The 24,661-nt window shown below is 38.8% G+C and overlaps 3 protein-coding genes across 3 annotated transcripts; 1 reads left to right on the top strand and 2 right to left on the bottom strand.

The window, feature by feature from the left end:
* Positions 1 to 1,354: 1,354 nt before the first annotated feature.
* LOC306881286 (coatomer subunit epsilon-like) lies at positions 1,355 to 7,733 on the bottom strand. The gene is made up of 10 exons (XM_079435299.1): positions 7,394 to 7,733; positions 7,145 to 7,207; positions 6,804 to 6,904; positions 6,480 to 6,632; positions 6,313 to 6,366; positions 6,015 to 6,096; positions 3,817 to 3,972; positions 1,971 to 2,039; positions 1,726 to 1,800; positions 1,355 to 1,592 (listed from the first exon to the last, which is right to left on the bottom strand). Exons 1-10 carry the CDS (start codon positions 7,493 to 7,495, stop codon positions 1,542 to 1,544), a joined length of 906 nt encoding a protein of 301 aa, XP_079291425.1. The 5' UTR covers positions 7,496 to 7,733; the 3' UTR covers positions 1,355 to 1,541.
* A 1,767-nt stretch (positions 7,734 to 9,500) lies between these two features.
* On the bottom strand, positions 9,501 to 18,981 carry LOC306881802 (mitochondrial adenyl nucleotide antiporter SLC25A24-B-like; the record flags this gene model as incomplete). The annotated part of the gene is made up of 10 exons (XM_079436082.1): positions 9,501 to 9,685; positions 10,174 to 10,312; positions 11,131 to 11,298; positions 15,535 to 15,642; positions 15,724 to 15,861; positions 17,032 to 17,190; positions 17,607 to 17,718; positions 18,382 to 18,469; positions 18,608 to 18,734; positions 18,859 to 18,981. The coding sequence occupies 10 exons, from the start codon at positions 18,979 to 18,981 to the stop codon at positions 9,501 to 9,503; spliced, it is 1,347 nt and encodes a 448-aa protein (XP_079292208.1).
* Positions 18,982 to 20,859: 1,878 nt separating this feature from the next.
* LOC306880893 (dnaJ homolog subfamily B member 4-like) lies at positions 20,860 to 23,769 on the top strand (the record flags this gene model as incomplete). The annotated part of the gene is made up of 3 exons (XM_079434699.1): positions 20,860 to 21,070; positions 21,489 to 22,066; positions 23,536 to 23,769. The coding sequence occupies 3 exons, from the start codon at positions 20,860 to 20,862 to the stop codon at positions 23,767 to 23,769; spliced, it is 1,023 nt and encodes a 340-aa protein (XP_079290825.1).
* Between the last annotated feature and the right edge of the window lie 892 nt (positions 23,770 to 24,661).

Below are 24,661 nucleotides of genomic sequence, written 5' to 3'. Positions count from 1 at the left end.
GGTCACATTGCATTTTGTCATATTTTGCAGTTAAAAACCGAGTCTTGTGTACTGCACCCATTGCTCATACACACAAAATAAATAACTAATTTAAATTTAGCAACATGCAGAACACAGACTGGATTTAATCTGCAACATATAATAGACATTAACATTACGTTTTAAGAATGCAAAGATTCAAATTTTCTTTGAAAATGTTTTCATAGCTTTAGGGGAATGTTAGGAAAACTTAAATATGTTAGATGAACAGGCCTATAACATAACACTTTAACACATTTACAGAACGTTCCCTGTGATCAGTGCCAGGACTATGATATATCACCTCCTGCTTATGATGTTTTTGCAAAGCACAGCACTGCTGCTTAAGCATGAAAAAAGGGAAGGGTAGTGATATGTGTACCGTGAAAGGAGGGTCCTGGAAAACACTATAAATGGAAAACAGGAGCAGCTCGCACTCCCCAGCATCTTTAGGTCTAAGGTTAAATGGGTGTACAAAGAGCTATGGGGTATTACAAAAACATTTGTAATTAAAGCAGAATATTGAGTGTTTCTTAATAAAACGTTTTATTTTATAAAATATTTTAAAAGACATTTCATGATGAAGAACAACATTCACTTGGCGTCCTTGTTGGTTGCACAGCCACATCTTTGTTCATTTGAATAAAATACAAATCTTGATTTGTCTTTGAAACCCAGTTATTTTGATTGGATATCTACAGGATACATGAGAGCAACTGATGGGAAAGCTGTCAATTATAAACTGAATGCTTCAAGATTTTTTCTTAATTGCTAAAACACTAAACCCCCTTCTCTGAGCCAAATGCTCAGACACAGACCTATTGAATAAATCATTATTTTGGCAAAACAATTTCAGTTAGTTACACACTTTGCACTTTTTTAAACACATTCTCACTCACTATAACACATTTCACACCATGAACACAGCTACACAGCTGTCATTTATGCACAACTCAAAACTGATCACACTTGTTTCTAATGATGTGACCAAAATATACAACTAGTCAGTTCTGAGGTGTGCTAAATGTTGATACTAACAGTGGATGAAAACACTCTGTGAGGCAGAGGAGGAATAGTTTAGGTGCTGGATGAGGACATTTCAGCAAAGGTGACAATATTCTTATTCATGGAATAACCATAAGACATTTTATGTATTGAAGTAATTTCCATTTCTATTCTTATTGTATGCATATATTTGCAAGTGCTCCCTTTCATTTTGTAGAATTGCAAGGCCAGCACACGAGCCTTGGAAAGCTTGCTATGTTCTCCCAACAGCTAGATGCTCTCATTGTTGATGTTCCTCCAAAAACAATATCAATAACACAACAACACTATGTATGATAAACATGTTTATTTAACCATCATACAGGAATGTTTGTAGAGCTTTTGTACATGTCAAAACAGACAAAAAAAAAAACTCAAACAGTTGAATATTATTTTGTTTAAAGGCATAGAAAAGGTGTAAAGAGGAGAAATAATATTGCGGTGTATTGTAGGAGACAAATTAAAACGGTATTGCTCTTTCAGGCGCTGGGGGGGGCGTACTGCATGGCAAGCCTGTCGAATTCATTCTCCTGTGGGAACATAAATGAGTTTACGATGTCTTTATTAAACTTAGTACTTAATGTTTTCACAGTTACTCAAGTAATGCCTTCTCAGAAAAAAAAAACGGAACAAGGTGTCCGGTATCACACTAAACAATCTTACCTTAGCAAGATATTTTTTAATAAATGGATGTGACTTATGTGCATCTTTCAGTTGAGACAAATATCGATTTGTGACCTGCGCAGAAACAAAGAAAACTATGAACATCTCTGCTATCGTTTACATAACTAATGCTTCCTCAGGGGTATAAAATGCTTACGCATACACTGAAGCATGCAGATTATAGTGTTAATCTTAACATGCCTCTGTGGCTGACTGCTAAAAACATTTATATTTATAAAGTTCACCTCAGGAGGTTTGCCCAAATGCTGTGTCAACACAATGAGGTTGATGAGTGTCTCCGGGTGGCTGCTGTCCTATAGAAGATAAAGGACAAATCATGACATTTCACCGCAGTTAAAAGTGGACCAAAGCCAGCTCACTGAATAATCAATATGAAGCACATCTTAAAGAGTTCTGCTTTCAATTTCAATAGTAATTCCAGTTTTCAACCACAAATACTTGTTTTCCTTGCAAGGCAATCAATTTTCTGCCTTGTAAAGGTCAACATAGGAGACATGCAGAAAAATTAAGCCCTGATTAGATTGTGATTCAGGATACAGGGTTCCTACACATTTTCCATTTCAAAATTCCATACTTTTCCAGACTCAAATTTCCAAACCTCTCGGTAGATTTTCAGGCCATATTTAACATAAATGGTTCATAGAGCATTATTTTTCAGCTTTATGTTTGGTATATAGTACAGTCATTTGTAAATATTTTTTATTTTGTTCATTGATTTTCTCAAAGTGACAATATACAGAGTCCCAAAAAAAATGACTTTTACATGCACAAGAAACTTTTTTTGAGCCCTCGAGAAACTATTCACGTGCATGGTAATGTTTTGCATGCTTACACGTTACAATTCCTAGTTTTATAAAACCCATTTCCTTTGTGCATCACTGCCATCTTACTATGAATAAAACGAGAGCATGGATGCACATGAATTAACAGAGATCTACCTGCTCAAAATGTTGCTTTTCTTGGAGTAGTACCTCTAATATCAAGGCCTGATGTCTAATTTAACACATCCTCTGTGGCGGCGGAGAAACCATGACACGAAATGGGCTGACGGCATAAAATTTGCCAAGTTCAAGGGTCTATAAAAAGACTGGTACTGTAAAAAAAGTGTTAAGATTTGGCTTTCATTGGGGCAGTATGCCATATTTCAAGACTTTAAAGGTAACGCATACTCTGTGGTGGCCAAGAAACCACACCACGAAAAGGGCTGATGGCACAACAGGTGGCTCAGTGTGCATTGTCCTATATACTAAATTTAATAGTTCATTATGCGCACACAAGTCTGTATATTTTTATTTTTGCAAAGGTCCTTGAGGATATGTAAAACGGTGCTAAGAATATAGTGTGAAGAAACCCAAAATGCTTATAACCTGCATTTTGCATAATAAAAAAGTGCACCTTGAATTAATTCAGTCATATTTGGCAATCACTAAACAGCTGCCATGAAACCTCACTTCTTGTACAATAAATTTATTTTGATTAAATTCTTAATTTTCTATTATCAAAAAACTAAATAGCGTCAAAAGGGGAAGTCGTGGCCTAATGGTTAGAGAGTCGGACTCGTAATCCAAAGGTTGCGGGTTCGAGTCTCGGGCCGGCAGGGATTGTAGGTGTGGGGAGTAATGTCCAGTGCTCTCTCCACCCTCAATACCACGACTGAGGTGCCCTTGAGCAAGGCACCGAACCCCCAACTGCTCCCTGGGCACCGCAGCATAAATGGCTGCCCACTGCTCCGGGTGTGTGTTCACGGTGTGTGTGTGTTCACTGCTGTGTGTGTGCACGTTGGATGGGTTAAATGCAGAGCACGAATTCCGAGTATAGGTCACCATACTTGGCAGTACTTCACTTCACTATTAAAAGTCTGGAAACAAATTTTGTTTCCATACTCTGCTTTCTTTTTTCCATACTTTGCCAAACCCCGTAGGAACCCTGAGGATAACATTTGTAATATAGTCTGAGTTTGTGTTGCTTGCTTAGCTTGAAGGTCTTGGATTCAACCAAGAAGTCAGTTTAAACTTAGACAAATTAGACAAAACTTCTTGACATTTGCTGCGCTGAAATCCAGGTTCTTACTTTGTCCAGAGCATCCTGTAGTACTGACTCAGCCTCATCCCACTTATTCTGAGCCATGTGACTTGCAGCCTGACCGTTCAGCAGCAGCAGTGTGGGCGAGTACTTGTCTGACATTTCCTGGAAGATATAGAACGCATCCTGCAATTTCTCTCCCCCCTGTTGGTAGAGGAAGAATGAAAAACATTAAATTCCCAGTCAACAAAAAAAATATACAAATCAGCAAAAACTGAAGTAGCCATATGCAGAGATTTTATAGAACTAAATCATTTGACACTTTACAACTCATGTTTAAATGCAAACAAATGTAAATTTACCCATTTAGAAGAAAAGCATACATCACTGATGGCTATGCCATTATGTACAGTGGGGCAAATAAGTATTTGATACACTGGCGATTTTTCAAGTTTTCCCACTTACAAAGAATGGAGAGATCTGTAATCTTCATCGTAGGTACACTTCAACTCTGAGAGATAGAATATATAAAAAAAAAATCCAGAAAATCACATTGTATGATTTTTTAATAATTAATTTCCATTTTATTGCATGAAATAAGTATTTGATACAATAGAAAAATAAAACTTAATATTTGGTACAGAAACCTGTGTTTACAATTAGAGGTCAGACGTTTCCTGTAGTTCTTGACCAGGTTTGCACACACTGAAGCAGGGATTTTGGCCCACTCCTCCATACAGGTCTTCTCCAGATCTTTCAGGTTTTGGGGCTGTCGCTGGGCAACACAGAGTTTCAGCTCCCTCCATAGATTTTCTATTGGGTTCAGGTCTGGAGACTGGCTAGGCCACTCCAGGACCTTGAAATGCTTCTTACGGAGCCACTCCTTAGTTGTCCTTGCTGTGTGTTTGGGGGTCATTGTCATGCTGGAAGACCCAGCAAACGACCCATTTTCAGTGCTCTTATTGAGGGAAGGAGGTTGCTGCCCAAAATCTTGCGATACATGGCCCCATCCATCCTCCCCTCAATACGGTGCAGTCGTCCTGTCCCCTTTGCAGAAAAGCACCCCCAAAGCATGATGTTTCCACCCCCATGCTTCACGGTTGGGATGGTGTTCTTGGGATTGTACTCATCCTTCTTCCTCCAAACACGGCGAGGGGAGTTTATACCAAAAAGTTATATTTTGGTCTCATCTGACCACATGACCTTCTCCCATGCCTCCTCTGGATCATCCAGATGGTCTTTGGCAGACGGGCCTGGACATGTGCTGGACCTTGCGCGCGCTGCAGGATTTTAATCCATGACGGTGTAGTGTGTTACTAATGGTAACCGTTGAGACTGTGGTCCCAGCTCTCTTCAGGTCATTGAACAGGTCCTCCCGTGTAGTTCTAGGCTGATCCCTCACCTTTCTCAGGATCATTGATACTCCACGAGGCGAGATCTCGCATGGAGCCCCAGTCCAAGGGTGATTGACAGTCATCATGAATTTCTTCCATTTTCTAATAATTGTGCCAACAGTTGTTGCCTTCTCACCAAGCTGTTTGCCTATTGTCCTGTAGCCCATCCCAGCCTTGTGCAGGTCTACAATTTTTTCCCTAGTGTCCTTAGACAGCTCTTTGGTCTTGCCCATAGTGGAGAGGTTGGAGTCTGATTGATTGAGTGTGAGAACAAGTGTCTTTTATACAGGTAACAAGTTCAAATAGGTGCAAATAATGCAGGTAATGAGTGGAGGATAGGGGGGCTTCTTAACGACAAACTAACAGGTCTGTGAGAGCCAGAATTCTTGCTGGTTAGTAGGCGATCAAATACTTATTTCATGCAATAAAATGGAAGTTAATTATAAAAAAAAAATCATACAATGTGATTTTCTGGATTTTTTTTATATTCTGTCTCTCACAGTTGAGCTGTACCTACGATGAAAATGACAGATCTCTCCATTCTTTGTAAGTGGGGAAAACTTGAAAAATAGGCAGTGTATCAAATACTTACTGCCCCACTGTAAATATTTGCATATTGGAATGCTGAGGTAAAATGAGAAGAGTCTTCTCATGAGAAGAGACTTTTGTTTTTGTTTTTTCTCATGCACTGATTGGTTAAGCTGAACAGCCAATAAGAGTGATCTCTCACAACCAAAGGCTCCAACTCCATTTCAATATCCTCAATCGACCAAAAAGCCATGACGGTGTTTCACAGCCTTTAGACAAGGAACGTCCAAGAAAATAATTTTACACATTTACATCAATACTCACAATTGCAAGGTTGACCCAAGCGGTAGCAAGCTGGGTCAGAGTGGCATCTTCATCCTGGTCTTGCATCTTCTTTAATTCCTTTCTGTGGAGACAATGAACAACACAACAGATCCATGACAATAATATATTTAAAGCTATTAACTAAAAGCAGGTTTCATTTTTATATTTGTAGCAAAAAAATCATAAATTAAATTACATATTTTGTCAACTACATATATTTTCTAAATAAAACATAACATTTATACTGTACATACATACAAAACTAAACAATTAAAAATGAATAAATTAAAAGAAACACCTTGCCATATCAACTCTGTCCATCTTTAGAAGTATTTGAACAGTCATGGCCATGCTATTAGAGAAATACAATAAGATGAATATGAAAGAATACAAAAAGTATGGATTTGTAATCCAATTTTTGTTAGATTAAATCAATGCCATGCCAGAAAGTCTCAGGACACTCACCACTCCAGACTGTCTCCCTGGTGCAGGGTACGTAATGCAGCATCTGTGTTCATCTCATGCAGATAGATGGAAGCCGCCATCAGCAGGAAGGTGGTGTTGGAAACATCAAAACTCTTGGCCATCTTTTTATCCAGTTCTGCCACTATTGCATCCCTAAAAAAAAGGATTAGGCCATAAGATACATGAATCAGTTCTTGCGTAATTCAAGGCTTCTGCAGGTTTTACAAGGACATGTTTTAAATGACAGAAAAAATGGCTAAACTGTATGTTTATAGATTTTATATTGTATATATGGTCTGCTATAATAAAGGTAAAAAGACAAACCTCTTGCCTTCATTGGACATGAACTCTGCAAACATCCTGACAGCCTGCAGCTCTTCAGAGGAGCTGGGCTTCATGTCATCCAGTACAACACCATACTTCCTCTGAGGATACAGAAATCATCACTGTTAACCACCTAATTATTGATTTTATATTAAAAAAGGACATTCTTTACTGTGTTTGTTCTTCTAAAGATGAAACAGCTGTGTATCTTTACTGACAGGCGGGTAAAGACATTGTAGCTGACAGTTACATAAAACTATAATCTAAAACAAATCGATCTAAATTTGTATAAGTGTTTATTCCAAAATTAAAACAATAACACAACAGACTGATGAACTTACCTGAGCAATATAAGCTCTGTACAGAAATATGTTCCTCTCAACATCCTTTTCTGGACTTGACGTCTAAAAGAAATATACAGCAGTTATATGTGGTTGTTTGTCATTTGTTAATTAACTTACAATCTTTAAATACGTACGTGATATATAGAAGCTATAAGGAATTAGCCGTTAGCTAACAGACATACTCTAAAAGCTAAAACTCTTGAGGAAACGTTTTCGTCTTATGAAGACTATTTGCAGGACACTCACCTTTACTTTCTGTGCTTCGTTAATGCAGTGTTGATAGCTGCCGATATAAAAGGCGTTCTTCACATCGAACAGCTCATCCACTTCATTCTGCTGCGCCGCCATGTTTGTGGAACGTAACCTTAGCCACGTCACCAGATGAATTCAGTCCGGTCTCTGGATGCTGTCCTCTTGTGGCAAAGCAAGGAATAGACTAACTGCAGTCTATGGTAAAGCCCGTTTGATAAGGTCAATTAAGCATACAGTAAATAATGAGGGTCAGGACAGCCCTTTAGGTGAAAGATCGATTTATCAATCAAGTTTTAGGTATGTGTCTAAAAACTGCTCATTGCATGGTGCTGGCAACAATTAAAACAGATGTTTAGCTAAATATTATTGAATATTTGGGCACCATTGCCTATAAAAGGCCTCTCAAACAAGGTTCTTGTACTATCCTGGCATTCCTGTTATTGTAGGAAACATATATTTACTTGATATTAAATGATAGACTATTTATATGAAACCATAGGCCTATTTTTATTTATTTGAACCACTCTTTAAATGTCTTTGTGTGAAAGAAAGAAAGAAAGAAAGAAAGAAAGAAAGAAAGAAAGAAAGATACTGTTATGAAAAAAAAACAAACAAACAAACAAACAAAAAAAAACAATAGAAACCCTCACAGATTTTTTTTAATGGTTATAATGGGAATGGTATTGGTATTAATGGAAACTTTATTGGTCCCTGTGGTTTTGGGTTTCTGGTAAACTATTGTCTTCTATTGGTGGTATGTTGAAACCACTAAACCTAATGGAATTTGGCCCAAAACATACAACTGGAAATCATTTCGTAATGGATTTAATAGTTAACAGTTGAAGGTTTGTAATGTTTGCATAAGTGGAAACCATTAGAATGTCTGTGATGGTTTCTATTATCATTATTTTTAATATTTGTATAACATTATAATAAAACACACTTGCCGTGACCAGATATTTAGAAACACAATAATAACACAGTTCAAGCGCTCTGTGTTTTCTACATGTACCACTGTGTCCATTTGTTTTCCCAACGGCAAAAATATGCTGATATTTGTAGTTTAGTTTCAAGGTCAGATAATTTACAGAAATTATCCTGTAAATTATTATTTTTTTTTTTAAATAGTATAATTTGACTTTTGTTTTAAAAAAAAATCTGTTTCAATGATTGAATCTTCATTATTGGCAGAACTATTCCTATAATATTTACAAGTACTGTATGTGATCATATAAGTTTGAAACTTTGTTCACTAGCTCACTGCATCTTTCTACCCATCTTACTTTTCAGTATACCGGTTTAGTTCTTTGTGAACAAACTGTAAAACGTACTGCCAAAAGTAGATTTTCATTCAGTACAGATTTTGATAGGGTAGACTGAGTACCATTGTAACACAAGTTTTATACGCAGTAGAAATAATATTCACATACATTCAGGAAGGCTGTTAATGGAATTTAGTAGTATCTGGGGCTTAGCATAAAAGGAAATATAAAGGAATAAAGCAAAATAAAAAAAGGAAATGCCAGTTTTTATTAAGTCTGAGTTGGCCTTACAATTTAACACCAGTGTCATATACTGATTAAGTTCATAGCAGCAAGCAAATAAAGATTTTTTGATGTCAGGAAGGTTGGAAACATGGTTAACATTTCATGGCAAAAACCGTATTGTAAACTGTGAAATACATAACCCAATACAGTGATGTAAATATGAATGCACAATACAGATACTGTGCTCAGTTTTTGATATCTGAGCCTTTCAACAAATACATGATACTGTAATACTGATACCATAGTCATAAGTTATCATATCAGGTCGCCCAAGACCAGGGCTGTCCAAACTCGGTCCTGGAGGGCTGGTGTCCTGCAGAGTTTAGCTCCAACTTGCCTCAACACACCTGCATGGAAGTTTCTAATATACCTAGTAAGAGCTTCATTAGCTGCTTCAGGTGTGTTTAATTAGGGTTGGAGCTAAACTCTGCAGGACACCGGCTCTCCAGGACCGAGTTTGGACAGCCCTGCCCAAGACTATATGTAATCTAACGTAATTCAAAGGAATAAAAACAATAAATATACACAAGGTTCATGGCATCATTCCTGATCCATTATAACAATGAAGAAAGCAATGTCTCAAATTTTGAGGTCAGGGTGTAATTCAGTAAAGCACAAGGAACTGCTCTTAGAAAGCTAGCACCCATTCCATTATAAAAACCTCTGACTCCATATTTCTCATAGATTCCAAAGAGTCCTTGAAGAGCATCTGTAGGCTTCTGTGAGCTGGAACAGAAAGCTGAAAAAACAACAGTTATCAAATCATTTTTTAGTAAATGCTAAAAAAATTCACAAGACAAATGCTTTACAACACATTTGCACAGCCTGGGACAGGCGATTATATTTATACTAACAGGAGAACTATTCTATATGTTTACTATTCTTGAGCTTACAGCACCGGTTTGAATACTCTCTGTATGAAAGAACAACTGAAGGTCAAGCTTTTTGCTGTTTTTGCCCTCAAACCTTTGAATAATGCTTGCTACCACAGAGAGAGTGACTAAAATGTATAAAAAGTAGCAACTTCTATAACACTGGGTGGCCTTAACATCATTGAAAATGCAAAGAAATTAAATTGCATGTGAACAGAACTGTATTTACTGCTCTAAAACAAGACTGACAGCTATATTCTAACATGAGGAAGATAAAAATGTACATTATTCTATTTTTGTTGATGAAAGAAAATATTTATCCAAGTAATTATCATCAGTTCAGGTTAACGTTCACCTTGTGCTTGCTGGTGTGTTCTGATGACAGCGAGAGGGTAACTGGTGGCCTGTCCTGATGCAAATGCTGCAAAACTGAAGAGGAAGAGCTTGGAGTCACTGAAGTGCTCTGGATCCTGTTTCACCCAGCTCATAATTGACTGCCAGAGAAGAAAGGTTTCGTGTTAATGACTGAGTGAAATAAATTTAAGTTGATTGAAATTAGTCATTATAATTGATAATTTTCTTTATTACTTGCACATCAATGTAGTGGTGGCAATAACTGTTATATTATTACAGTGCAGTATTAAAGGCTGCTATATTTAGTAAAATTACACTATTTTTTGTGCAATGGTCTAATGACAAATATGTAAACTGATATTTATATTTTTTTCAAAATGGTAACAACATAATAGACTGTATAATTTTGAGCATTTTAGTAATAATCATCAAGCATGTAAAAAGGTCTTAATCTGCATTTCTTAATGAGCTATTTCTATCTGATAACCACTACATTTGGATTTACAGGTTTACCTTAATATATATATATATAAGCTGAGATGAAGGATGTCAAATATTATTGAATAAAATCTATTAATGTAGATGGTTTTGCATGGAGCACATTTTAGTATAATATTTTCTTCATTGATACAAATAATTCCATATAATAAAAAATAAAACATAAAAACAAAATAATACAAATGAAATTGCTGGTAATTAATGGTACAAAATGTCACATAATAAAACACACACTAAGATTTTTAGTTTTAAACTTTTAGCAATGTTCTTTAATTAACATTTTATGATTTTATGTACAATCAGGTAATATATGACACTTACAGCTGTATAATTTAGGATGTTAAGAAAGTAAAGCTTGCAGTTTGCCTATTCAGCAATAACACTGGCCGAAAGTAAAAGCAGTTTGTCTCTTCTTGATTGATTACTTAGATACGGTACCTCGTCCAGTGCCCTGAATTACCTGATGCACTGCACATTCCACTCCTGCGTAAGGTATCATGCAGAGTATGCTGGGTTTGAATCCTCTGTAGAAAGCTGACACAGACTCGTTCTGGTAAATCAACCTGGCACATCCCAAAACTCCATTGTAGGTACCAGCAGGCTGGAGATTGAGTCTAACTTTCAACACCTGCCATTAGAAGAATTAAAAAATGAGTCAGCAAATTAGTGTTGATTTAATCAGTCGTAATTGTGAACGTTAACTACAAGTCAGTTAGAATGAATTCCATGTCCTGTTGATGAAAATGACTATGATTTTAGTCCTTTTAAAATAACCACGTCATTTAATTTCAGTACCTGGCCTCGTGGACTCTGGATCCTCAGGCAATTTCATCTCACAAGCCCTCCTAAAACAGCTTGATTTACCCCACCAGAGACAGGCCCAGCTGAAGATCCAGACCATACAGGGAAAACCGCGTGGGCACATTAAGTTCCGGTCTCCGCCGATCACTCTGCAAGTAGGCTGTCTTCATCGGGAGAGGATTTCCTTTCTGGTACTGGAGGGACCACCGTCGATATCATCCTGGGACGCCTCTGGCTATCTCCACATTCCCCTGAAGTCAGATGGGATACCAGCGAGATCCTCCGATGGAATAAAACCTGCATCCAAAACTGTCTCTCCAACGTCCCTGTACCCCTGGTTAGGAATCTGAAACTCCAAGTTCATTCCACCCTAGTGGAGAGCCCCAAACCTTGTGAGGTTCCGACAATCCCATCTGACTACCTAGCGTTCCAGGATGTGTTTAGCAAACAGGCAGCCACGAAGTTACCACTGCACCGGCCATGGGATTGTGCCATCAACCTGCTGTCTGGAGCTATATTCCCCAAGAGTCGAGTACACCCCCATTCCATCCCGGAGCGCAAGGCGATGGAGGATTACATCAAGGAGGCTCTCCAACAACAGTTCATTCGCCCTTCCACCTCTCCGGCGGCCTCGAGCTTCAGGACAAGAAGGACGGAGGCTAACGGTCCTGCATCGACTACCGGACCCGCAAGGATCACACTGTCAAGCTCCCTTATCCTCTTCCCCTGGTCCCGGCCGCCCTCGAGGAACTCCGTGGGGCCCGCATCTTCTCAAAGCTGGACCTGCGGAGCGCCTATAACCTCGTTCGTATCCGGGAATGCAACGAGTGGCATTCATTACCCCCTCAGGCCACTATGAATATCTGGTCATGCCGTATGGCCTTTCCAACTCTCCGTCCGTCTTCCAGGGGTTTATGAACAAGGTGTTCCGGGAGTTCCTCCACCGGTTTGTCATCGTGTACATAGACGATATCCTGATCTACTCCAGGAACCTAGCCGAACATCACCATAATGTGACGCAGGTCCTACGCCAACTCAGGAAACACAACCTCTACCTGAAGCTCGAGAAGTGTGAGTTCCACCGCCCCACGGTCCAGTTCCTCAGCTACATCCTCAGTGCGGATGGGGTCCAGATGGACCAGGGGAAGGCCCAAGCCATCCGGGACTGGCCCCAGCCTCAGTCAGTAAAGGAACTTCAACGATTCCTCGGCTTCGCAAATTTCTACCGGAGGTTCATTCTGAACTTCAGTCTCCTCTCAGCCCCCCTCACTTCCATGCTCCGTCAGAAACCCAAGTCTCTGTCCTGGAACTCCAAAGCTTGAGCCGCCTACAAGAAGCTCCAGGAGGCCTTCTGCAATGCTCCCATCCTCTCACATCCCGAAACCCAACTCCCATTCATAGTGGAAGTGGTTGCCTCCACCACCGGCGTGGGAGCAGTGCTGTCTCAATACCACGGAGAGCCTCCGCGACTCCACCCTTGAGCTTACTTCTACAGGAAGCTTTCCCCAGTGGAGCAGAACTACGATATTGGAAATCGGGAGCTGCTCGCCATTAAACTGGTGCTGGAGGAATTGAGACACTGGCAGGAGGGAGCTCAACACTCCTTTACGGTCATCACTGACCACAAAAACCTGGAATATCTCTGAAGTGCTAAGAGGTTAAACCCCCGGCAGGCTCGCTGGGCCCTCTTCACCTGGTTCCAGTTTTCCATTACGTATCGACCCGGAGATAAGAATGTCAAGGCAGATTCCCTCTCACGTATCCATGCCCCGACGAACCCTCCACACCTGAACCCATACTCCCTCCAGCCGTCCTTGTGAGCCCCATCCGGTGGGCCCAGGATGAACAGATCCGCATCACCTCCATCACCGGAACCCGCTCCGTTGGGAGGCCCAGAGGGCAAAACCTATGTGCCCACTTCCTTGAGGACTTCCCTTCTGGGCTCCCTGCATGCTTCCCCGGGCTCTGGACACCCAGGCAGTCAGCGTACTCTCTCGCTCCTCCAAGCTCGGTACTGGTGGCCCAGTATGGCCCGGGATGTCTCCCAGTACGTTCGTGGATGCTCAGTCTGCGCCATCTCCAAGACTCCACATCACTTACCCGCCAGAAAATTAGGCCCATTACCCATTCCACGTCACCCCTGGTCCCATGTCGGAGTCGACTACGTCACAGATCTCCCCAAGTCAGAAGGTTATACCTGCATACTCGTTGCAGTTGACAGATTCTCCAAAGCCTGCAAGTTAATTCCCATCCGGGTTTTACCCACAGCCCTCGAAACAGCAGAGAGGCCCTCTTCCATAATCTCTTCCGCACCTTCGGCATCCCAGAAGACGTCGTCTCCGACAGTGGGCCACAGTTTGTCTCCCGTGTCTGGAAGGCATTCTTCAAACTCCTCAATGTCACCAGACCTATGCAGATGCCCGTCGGTCTGCCACCCCGTCTATCGTCCTGGAGATAAGGTCTGGCTCTCCACCCGGGATCTGCATCTCCGCCTGTCCTGCTGGAAGCGGAATCCCCACTATATAGGTCATTTTACCATCGAGAGGCAGATAAATGAGGTCACCTTCCGTCTCCAACTCCCAGCACGGTATCGTATCCATCCAGCATTCTATGTCTCACTCCTCAAGCCTGTCTCTCCCTTTGTCACAGAACCCGACGAGCCTGCAGTACCTCCTCCTCCCAAGATCGAGGAGCCCCTAGTCTAAAGGGTGCAGGACATCTTGGACTCTCGGCGATGGGGTGGTCGTCTGGAATATCTTATTGACTGGGAGGGATACGGGCCGGAGGAAAGATTCTGGGTGGCCCGGGACGATGTGCTGGATCCCTCTCTTCTGGCCGAATTTCACCAGAACCACCCTGACCGTCCCACACCCAGAGGCCGTGGCCGACCCCGTTGCCGTAATAGGGCATCAGGAGCCACCCCTGGAGGAGGGGGTACTGTCAGAGATTCACCGCAGTCTCCACCAACGACACTCACCAGATCCCAATCCCCTGATTTCTGATCACCGTCACCTGTCAGCACTAATCAGCAGCACTATATCCCTGCACTCCTCCCGTTCACTCACGGTCTGGTCTCAAACTTTCTATGTTGACTAACCTGACCCACTTACCTTTTGTCTACTTATCAGTTGCTCCAGTGTTTCTATCCCTGTTATCTACACTCCACTGTTACCTCCGGGTCCCCTGGAAAAGGAAAAAGGACATTCACACTCAGATAAGCCCCTAGAGACATTCCCATTCCCCGCCTGCTTACCTGGACATTCTGCTCATCTCATTCCGCTCTGCTACTACTCAATAAACCTGTTGATTGTATTGCACTTACCTCTGTGTCCTGTCTCTATCTGCTGACAATATCTCACAGTGTCACTATATTTCACAATTGACTCTTTATTTTTCATAATTGTGAGTTAATGTTTCAGAACTATGACTTTATTTGTAATACTTGTGACTTTAAATGTTATATCTTGCAATTGTGACTTTATTACAACTTTAATTCTAGCAATCAAGGCACATGACATTTCATATTTTAAACGTTTTGTCAAACTCAATGTCATTTTAGCAACTGTGAGATACTATTATAATAGTTTTATTAATATTTTGAATGTTTATTTTTTTCATTTTAATTTCAGTCAGTTTTAGTTGTGTCTTGTCTTAACTTTTACATCAGTTATTGTTATTTTAGTACAAAAATACAATTAAAGTTTTTTTTTTTTTTTTTTTTTTTTAGTTAACATTTTATTACAAGTAACAAAAACATTATGCTTTTTGTGTTCCTTTTTGGTAATCGTTACTGATGATTAAATGTAGCAGTTTATTTTGCCATTCATTTAGCTGCTATATGAGGCAACATGCTTGTGTAACAATGCATGAAAATAATACAACACAGAGATAAAAACTTCCAGGATTATTGCCTGACTGGTTTTTGCATGAGAAATTCTTTGTAAAAGTTCACCTTCTAGATATAAATGATGACAGACATGACAAGTACACACTTTCTTTAACAAACATTTCACTAACAACACCTAACAGTAAGGAACTCCAACCTGTTGTGTCACTGTGATACCTCTAAGGGGTAGAACACCGCATGTGCCACGGCCCCTGACACACAGCCCAGTCCAAACCTTTGATGGACTGACAGACTGTCCCTCTCGCCAAGAGTGTACATCCTCATCTGCAAGGACAGTGAGATAAAGAATTAACGTTTGAACATTTGTGTACAAGTGAGCGAATGTGTGTGTGTTTGTGGGCACACCTGGGCATAGATGAAGCACTGAAGCGTTGATTGTGGTGTTCCTTTAAGAACATTCACAGCATTTCCTTGCCACAAGGATCTAAAACCTCCAGTCTGCAGCTCTCGGAATCCCAGAGACACAGCTTTGGATCCAAAAACCTGTTTAGCATATTGCACTGTTAGGCTATTAGTGAAGTGACATACTGCCAAGTATGGTGACCCATACTCGGAATTCGTGCTCTGCATTTAACCCATCCAACGTGCACACACACAGCAGTGAACACACACACACCGTGTGAACACACACCCGGAGCAGTGGGCAGCCATTTATGCTTGCATTTATGCATTTATGTTTTATGCAAAATTCTAAATTAGTGTTTCTTTATGATATTGTATGATATTGTTGAACCTGGCTTGATGCAATGTTCAGATTGTTCTGGAAATGTATGCAAAATGCTAATTAATGCACTGTAAAAAATAAATAAAAAATAGTTAAATAATTTGTTACCCCCGCTGCCTTAAAATGTTTAGTTTAGTCTACTAAAATATTCCAGTTGTCCCTTAAATTAACATTGAGTAACTTAAAATTCCAAGTTGCCTAACTAAAAATTTTAAGTCAGCGGGGGTAACAAATTATTTCAAGTTGAAACAACTTTTTGAAACAATTTTTTTTTACAGTGTGCATATTTAATTAGAAAATGCCCAAATTGCACATTTAAACATTTCAGAAAACTTGTAATACAAATGCTTGCAATTCTTAAGGAAATCAATCAGCTGGGGAAGCTTGACAGTCTCTATTAGTAAAATTTTTCACCCTGTTTACCCGTGTTGTCTGGCCTATATGCACACGTAAATTGTAAATGTATATTCTTTTACTTTTCTGGTAAAATAAAACAAAAATATTAACAAGTCATCATCATTTCTTGTAGGTGTTTATTTATTTATTATTATTACTTTATCATACTTTATTTCTTTTGATTTTACAATCAAAATGGCTTTTCGCTTTTGAAATATTTAAGATTGGGTCATCCTGAACCCTGGGTAAACACTTGGGTTATCTTTTACAATTACATCTCTATAGGATTTACAATTAATCCTGAGTATTGATATGCTGACATTTCACAGCTGACGTTTATTCCTATCCTATTCGATTCTTATTTGCATATTTGCAGTGTCAGTGTCATTGATGGGACATATGCAGGACTTGGCCTGTTTACACAACAGCTCTAGCATGACAGCTCTAGCATTCAGTGTGAAAAGCCTTAAATACATTCAAGTGAATTCAAGTGTAGTATTTTTTTTTTTTTAGTTATGACTAACAAAAACTACCTGAAGTCGTGTCTTTAACATGTCTATTGGTGCTGTCACAGTTCTGGACACAGCATCTGCCAATCCTGCGGCCAATATAAAGTTCCCCCAGATAGACAGGTCAGTCTCCTGCTGGGTTAACTGAACAGGCATAGAGCGACTCTCTCCGACATCAAACACCTAAAAACACAACATCCCTTTATAAACCTGCTTATGAACAGCGCAGATTAAATGTATACGTGCACAATAGTAACAGTTTAGCTAAAAATGACAATTTCACCATTTACTTTGTTACACTCGTGTACAACTTTTTTAGATTGAAATCTCCATACAAAGTCTGCATACAAAGTTTGAAGCTCCAAAAAGCACATAAAGGCATAATTCATGTTGTTCCAGTGGTTTAACTAGTGTATGCTGAGGTGATTTAATCACTTTTGGGAGGGAACTCTCCTAAAATGCTGGATGCAGAACAAATAAAGTCTTACACAACAGAGATGGCACAGGGGGTGAGTAAATATTGAGAGAATTTTCCTTTTAGGTGAAGTATTACGTTTTTTTTATTTGGTTTTTGTAAGTATTTAAAAGCGGGATTTTACCAGGCTATGTTTCCAGGAAGATACCAACTCTCCAATGTTTTCTGCTGGGTTAATGATAACGTGCTGGAGGAATTCCTCCCAGTCCACCGTCATAGAGTTGTCTTTATCCATCCTAATGACAATCCAAATTAACGTTAATAATCTAATTTATTAATAACATAATCAATACATGCATGTCATGCATTTAACTTTAACTGTGTCAGATAACAAAGTCTCTTTGAGATTTACATAAACCTGTATATGTGACCCTGGACCACAAAACCAGTCATAAGGGTCATTTTTTTGAAATTGAGATTTATACATCATCTCAAAGCTGAATAAATAAGCTTTCCATTGATATATGGTTTAGTAGGATAGGACAACATTTGGCTGAGATACAACTATCTGAAAATCTGGAATCTGAGGGTGCAAAAAAATCTAAATATTGAGAAAATCACCTTTAAAGTTGTCCAAATGAAGTTCTTAGCTATGCATATTACTAATCAAAAATAAAGTTTTGATATATTTAAAGTAGGAAATTTACAAAATATCTTCATGGAACATGATCTTTACTTAATATCCTAATTATTTTTGGCATAAAATCGATAATTTTGACCCATACAATGTATTTTTGGCTATTGATATAAATATATCCCAGCGACTTAAGACTGGTTTTGTGCTCCAAGGTCACATATGTCAAAGTATCGGCCTCATCTTACACACATGCATGATGCTTGTGACAAATATCAAGGATAAAATATTGCAAATGTAAAGTTAACATCATCAGGCCTCTTACATTTGAATGATCCGCTTTGCGTTTGGTTTTGATATGACCAAACCTAATTCCTTAAACAGAGACATTATGTCCTCCAGGTCAATAGCCCCTGTTCAAAGGAAAGATTTTATAATAAAGTTTTGCCACTTTCTTGGTATTGTTTTGAGCTGAGAGCACATTTTACACTTCTAAACAAAGACCAGTTTCAGACAGAATATATGGATAATATTTATCACAGACAGCTTACCACTTTTATTTCTGTCAAGGGCATGAAAATCTATTTTCCATTTCTTCTCTTTGTCCATCATGTAAATGAGAAATTCCTGATAGCTTAGACGTCCATTCTCATTTTGGTCATAACTGGACATGATAGCCTAAACGAAAGAATCATATTAAGCCTACTGACAATAATGTAATCCAGATACATATGAAAGAATGAATACTTTTGGCTACATCTCTATAAATGTATCAGAATGTAATTCCAAAGAATTGTCTTACTTGAACCTTTTCACAAACTGGTTCCACGCCTATCCTCCTCATTTCACTCTGCAGCTCCTCTGTAGATACAAAGCCGTCTTTATTCTTGTCGAGTTTATCAAACAAGCCGCGGAAGTGATCCATGGTTAGGCTATCTAGTGTAAAAGACAAAAAAAAGATCGTATTTAAATGATACGGGAAATATCTATCAGTTTAATTAGTGGTGAATTACTGTATTTTCACCTTATTTACTCTGATAACGCCGAGTCATCTCTCGCCAGAGAATGGAGTACAATGCGGTGGTCCAGCTGAATCCCAGCATCTCAAGTTCATGCTATACCGATGCTAACCAGCAGATGGAACTGTGGGGCTATTATATGGAGAAGCAGTGCGGATTATTAAAGTCAATATTGTTTACAGACCAAACGTGGTTATTTCTGGTTATTTCCTTTATGTTGTATTCCTATTAGACTCGTTATCTAATATTTTTTTCAAAGATTGCTTCAAGTATACACAGGTCTGAGAGAGGAGAAGGTTGGGATGGGGAGGAAACTGGATCTTTTTCTGGCAGGCTGCCACCTGTCAATGAAAGATTCAACTACTATTCTTAGAGTGGTGCCTTTTATTATCTCATATTTTCCATCTATTTTCAGAAAATGACTAATAACCTGCATCCATAGCAACAACACAAATGTAGAATTGCAGTTTTAGAACAGCTGAAGATAACAAGGGGTTTGACCTTTAGGCCGATTGTTTAGTTTTATTATTATTGTTGTTTAGTTTTATTACTGTTATTTTAGTCTAAAGGTTTAGAGTGATCTGAAGGATAGATTGGGTTCAATTGTCCTGATGGGAGACAATATATGAAGCACAAAAACTGAAAGGACATTATAAAGGCTACTGCATGAAGCAGCATGAGCTAATTTTGGAATGAAATGTTACATCTGACCCGCAGTAAGCATACTGATCATTCATATTTGAAATATATAGCAGGCTTTCTTTAATCAACATACAATGAAAGACAAAACAGAGAGAGGTAAACAGACATAGATATATATTATATTCAGCAAGACAACATAATGGTCAGGTAGATAGATAGACAGACAGACAGACAGACAGACAGACAGACAGACAGACAGACAGACAGACAGGCAGACAGACAGACAGACAGACAGACAGACAGACAGACAGACAGACAGACAGATAGATAGATAGATAGATAGATAGATAGATAGATAGATAGATAGATAGATAGATAGATAGATAGATAGATAGATAGATATAGTCAGATGATAGATAGATAGATAGATAGATAGATAGATAGATAGATAGATAGATAGATAGACAGACAGACAGACAGACAGACAGACAGACAGACAGACAGACAGACAGACAGAGATAGATAGATAGATAGATAGACAGACAGACAGACAGACAGACAGACAGACAGACAGACAGACAGATATAGATAGATAGATAGATAGATAGATAGATAGATAGATAGATAGATAGATAGATAGATAGATAGATAGATAGATAGATAGATAGATATAGTCAGATGATAGATAGATAGATAGATAGATAGATAGACAGACAGACAGACAGACAGACAGACAGACATAGATAGATAGATAGATAGATAGATAGATAGATAGATAGATAGATAGATAGATAGATAGATAGATAGATAGATAGATAGATAGATAGATAGATAGATAGATAGATAGATAGATAGGAAATGACGTGCTTCAGCTACGTTCTAGAAAGCACACTTTGCTTCCAGAGCTGCACTGGTTCAGGGGAGGGAGCAATGGCTATTTAAAGAGGGCAAAATAACACAAGCTCTTTAGTGCTGAGTAACCGCCTCCAAACAGACACAACAGGATCAACTGCTCATCTGTATCACGGTTTAAAGAGGCAGGTTTGGACTCCGTAGCCACGACGGTGCATTTATTCACTGTCTTTTTCAAGAGACTGACGAATCCTCGGGAAGCGGCGCCAACCGGGTCTGCATAGGAGAAAATGGGCAAAGATTATTACAAAATATTGGGAATCGCAAAAGGAGCATCAGACGACGACATCAAAAAGGCGTACAGAAAACAGGCTCTGAAATGGCATCCTGACAAAAACAAGACGGCCAATGCGGAGGAGAAATTCAAGGAGGTCGCGGAGGCTTATGAAGTTCTTAGTGATCCAAAGAAAAGAGAAATATATGACCAGTACGGCGAAGAAGGTAGGCTTGCTTTTATAATAACCTATCCATAATAATAGCGAAATATGAATGCGTAATCCTTCTGTCTGCTAATCTCTTGAATTTATCGGATTAATGAAAACGAATTCTCAGGACATTTTCTGGACAGTAGGCTATACAAAGTTGACCATATGGAGTCATGGTTTATTGTCCTCTTCAGTGCTCAACCAACACTTTCTTTCAAACCGGGAAAAGACTGCATATGTTCTGTATTTAAGCGTCGAAACTCACCTCTGTTGTTGGGTCTGGTTTGACGTGCGCATGATTTATGTGTGTTTATTTAATTAGGCATATACTGCAGTGCATGCATAGTAATTTAACATCATAGTAATTCAACATCAGGCATTAACATCATTTTCCAGAGATAAAACGTGTTTTCTGTTAAATCTGTGCATTTCAGGACTTAAAGGAGGTGGAGGGGCGACCGACGGGCCAGGAGGCAACTTCACCTACACCTTCCATGGGGATCCTCACGCGACGTTTGCCACGTTTTTCGGGGGAGCCAATCCTTTCGAGATATTTTTTGGCAGGAAAGTCAACGGACGAGATGACGATGACATGGAGGTGGACGGAAATGACCCCTTTGGTTCATTCACGAGTTTTAACATAAATGGATTTCCACGCGAGCGGCACGTTGGCCAGGGCGGCCCGCCGCGCAGAAAACAGGACCCCGCGATCCACCACGAGCTCCGGGTGTCTCTGGAGGAGGTCTTTCACGGATGCACCAAGCGCATGAAAATCTCACGCAAGCGCTTGAATCCAGACGGTCGGACTCTGAGAAACGAGGACAAAATCCTCACTATTGAGATCAAGCGTGGGTGGAAAGAGGGAACCAAAATCACGTTTCCACGCGAGGGTGACGAATCGCCTAATACTATTCCTGCCGATATTGTGTTTGTCATTAAAGACAAGCCCCACGCCCACTTTCGCCGAGAGGCGTCTGATATCGTGTACCCGGTCCGGGTCAGTTTGCGCCAGGTGAGAGAAGCCACTTACAAATTAATCTATCTATCTATCTATCTATCTATCTATCTATCTATCTATCTATCTATCTATCTATCTATCTATCTATCTATCTATCTATCTATCTATCTATCTATCTATCTATCTATCTATCTATCTATCTATCCGTGACTGACTGTAAATGTCTATCTATCCATCCATCTGACAATATATATTGACATAGATAATATAGATTTTCACCTAAATTAGATGGTAATTGTTTGTTTTTACTTCCAAAAGCATATCAAATATTTTACAGTAATAGTTTATGGAATATAATTTTCAACCATATATGGTTAGTTAAATTACAGCAGTGCTCTAAATCTATCTGTCCATTCATTCATCCATCCATCTGACTTCAAAAAAAATTTCTCGTTGAACATTATATAGATTTTCACCTTGTAAATTATATGGTAATTCATTATTTTTACTTCCAATAAATATAATTTAAACAGTATTTTACAGTAAAATTCAGCATACAGGTATTAAATGTATACCTGTTAAATGCAAGCTAGTTTTCCACAATTTGTGGTAGGTTAAATTACAGTATGTAAGAAGTACAGTTTAATGTTAAATTGCCAATTAACATTATTTTACTGTAGCATTTTGTTTCAATTAAAAAAAAATATATAAACACTTTTACTGTCTATAGATCTATGTATCTGTGCAGGCAAGGTTTTGTACATTTTCATAGCTAAAAATGTCAAATTCTTTGTGTGAAATCTCGTCTCTTACATAATGCAGTTTGGACAGGAAGGAATATGAGCTCGATCAGCTGTTGTGAGATGCCAGAAAGGAGCTCGCCCACTTAAACTGTTACAGGGCCATCAAGATGTACATCTATGGCAGAATCATTGATAGACAGTGCTGTGTCTGTAAATGTCATGACACAGAGTGGCCGTCAAACCAATAAAATATGCTTTCAGGCTGTTGGATGGGATATAGATGACAAAAGGGAAAAAGTTAGTATTTTTGCACACAATATCTGCAGACTAATGAATTGGAATTATAGTAGGTATTTGCCCAGGTTACTGTCTTAATGTGAAAGTTTCATTCTGTTCCCAGCTTCCCGTCCTGATGCTTGTCATTTTAAGAAGAAAGTGTAAAGAATATACTGTGAATCAAGATCTATGAATAAGATGAAAAATTAAATTAAATGAATGCGTATCTAAAAGCAGGTCCAATTCAGTTATAGAGTTACTGTATCAGAGTTTACAGCATCTTGCACAAGGCATCCATTAAAACGTAGTCAATCATTTTTTATAAATGGATGACAATGTAAAATTTAGATATTTAAATAGTAGTTATGCAGTTATAAATACTAACAAGACTGCTTTTATGTGTTCTTTTTCTTATAGCATATTTAGAGTTAAAGTTATTATTGTAAAGTATAACCAATATTTCTTGTCTTACTAACAATTGATTTTTTTTTTCTTTGCTCATAGTCATTGTGTGGCTGCTCTGTCACCGTGTCGACGATAGACGGTAAAACGTGCAATATGAAGATAACAGATGTTATCAAACCTGGCATGAGGAAGATCATTGCTGGACAAGGACTGCCCTTCCCAAAGAACCCAGAACAAAGAGGAGACCTTATTGTGGAGTTTGATGTGAACTTTCCTGAGAGTCTGCCATCTAATGCCAAGGATGTCCTGAAAAGACACTTACCGGTCTCATAAAGTGAGCTTGGACAGACTTTAGTGACATTTCTACATGAACAATTCAGTCCCCTTCATAGGTGGACAAAAATGACAAATCAAATTTGGAGAATGTGCAATTTCTATTTTTTATCTAAATGTTTGTTAAATATATATATATATATATGTTATATATCTAATGCATATATATATATGAATTGTGTTGCATGCTTGTGTATGTCAGTGACAGTGCCAACTTACAGTGCAATCTATGTTTGAATATTTTTTATTTTTATGCTTCTTTTGAATTGTGCGGTATTGAAATAAGTGTTTTACAGACTAAATTATACTGATCTATTTGTTTGCCTTTTACAAGTAGATCCCATCTGTACTGACAGATCATGTACTGTTATTCTTTCTAAATGCACAATATGATATAATTTTAGTAAATGATGGCTTGGAGTGAACTGTGTGATGACGGTACCATAGATACTTGCCTTCATTTGTGATAGCACTTAGCAAGACTCTACTAATGCCTTTTCAGATCTGATATGTCAGATCCTTTTAAATGTGAGCAATGGACTCACATAATGTAACTGTCTTTGACAGAGACCAAAAATTTGGTTACTTGTGCTGTGGGTTCATAGCATACCATGTTTATTCATGGAAAGTTAGGAGAGCGTTTGCATTATATTAGAATTACTTTATCTTACACCGACTACTCCTAGTGCATTGTGTTGAAAGTTTACGGTTAAATCTTTATGATATAATTTAATAAAACTGTAGGAGATACAGAATCCTTAACTACTGTACACGTGATTCATTGACATATCCGCCAGAGGACGCCACATGTTCAAAATCAGACTACATGAGGGATATAAGGTCAAAAACAGTCAGCAACCTTTGCTACTCAGAATTAGTCATCGTGTCAGAA

Source organism: Barbus barbus (genome assembly GCF_936440315.1).
Source record: "Barbus barbus genome assembly, chromosome: 15".
Lineage (NCBI taxonomy): Eukaryota > Metazoa > Chordata > Actinopteri > Cypriniformes > Cyprinidae > Barbus > Barbus barbus.
This window is presented reverse-complemented; position numbering and strand designations above follow the sequence as displayed.

What these genes read in the sequence shown, in the direction of transcription:
- LOC306881286 (XM_079435299.1), bottom strand. Translation starts at nt 7,495, where the DNA reads ATGGCGGCGCAGCAGAATGAAGTGGATGAGCTGTTCGATGTGAAGAAC. An exon ending in CTTGGGTCAACCTTGCAATT is followed by an intron (nt 3,973 to 6,014) that starts GTGAGTATTGAT and finishes CTCTACCAACAG; the next exon opens with GGGGGAGAGAAATTGCAGGA. An exon ending in TTAAAAAATATCTTGCTAAG is followed by an intron (nt 1,593 to 1,725) that starts GTAAGATTGTTT and finishes ATGTTCCCACAG; the next exon opens with GAGAATGAATTCGACAGGCT.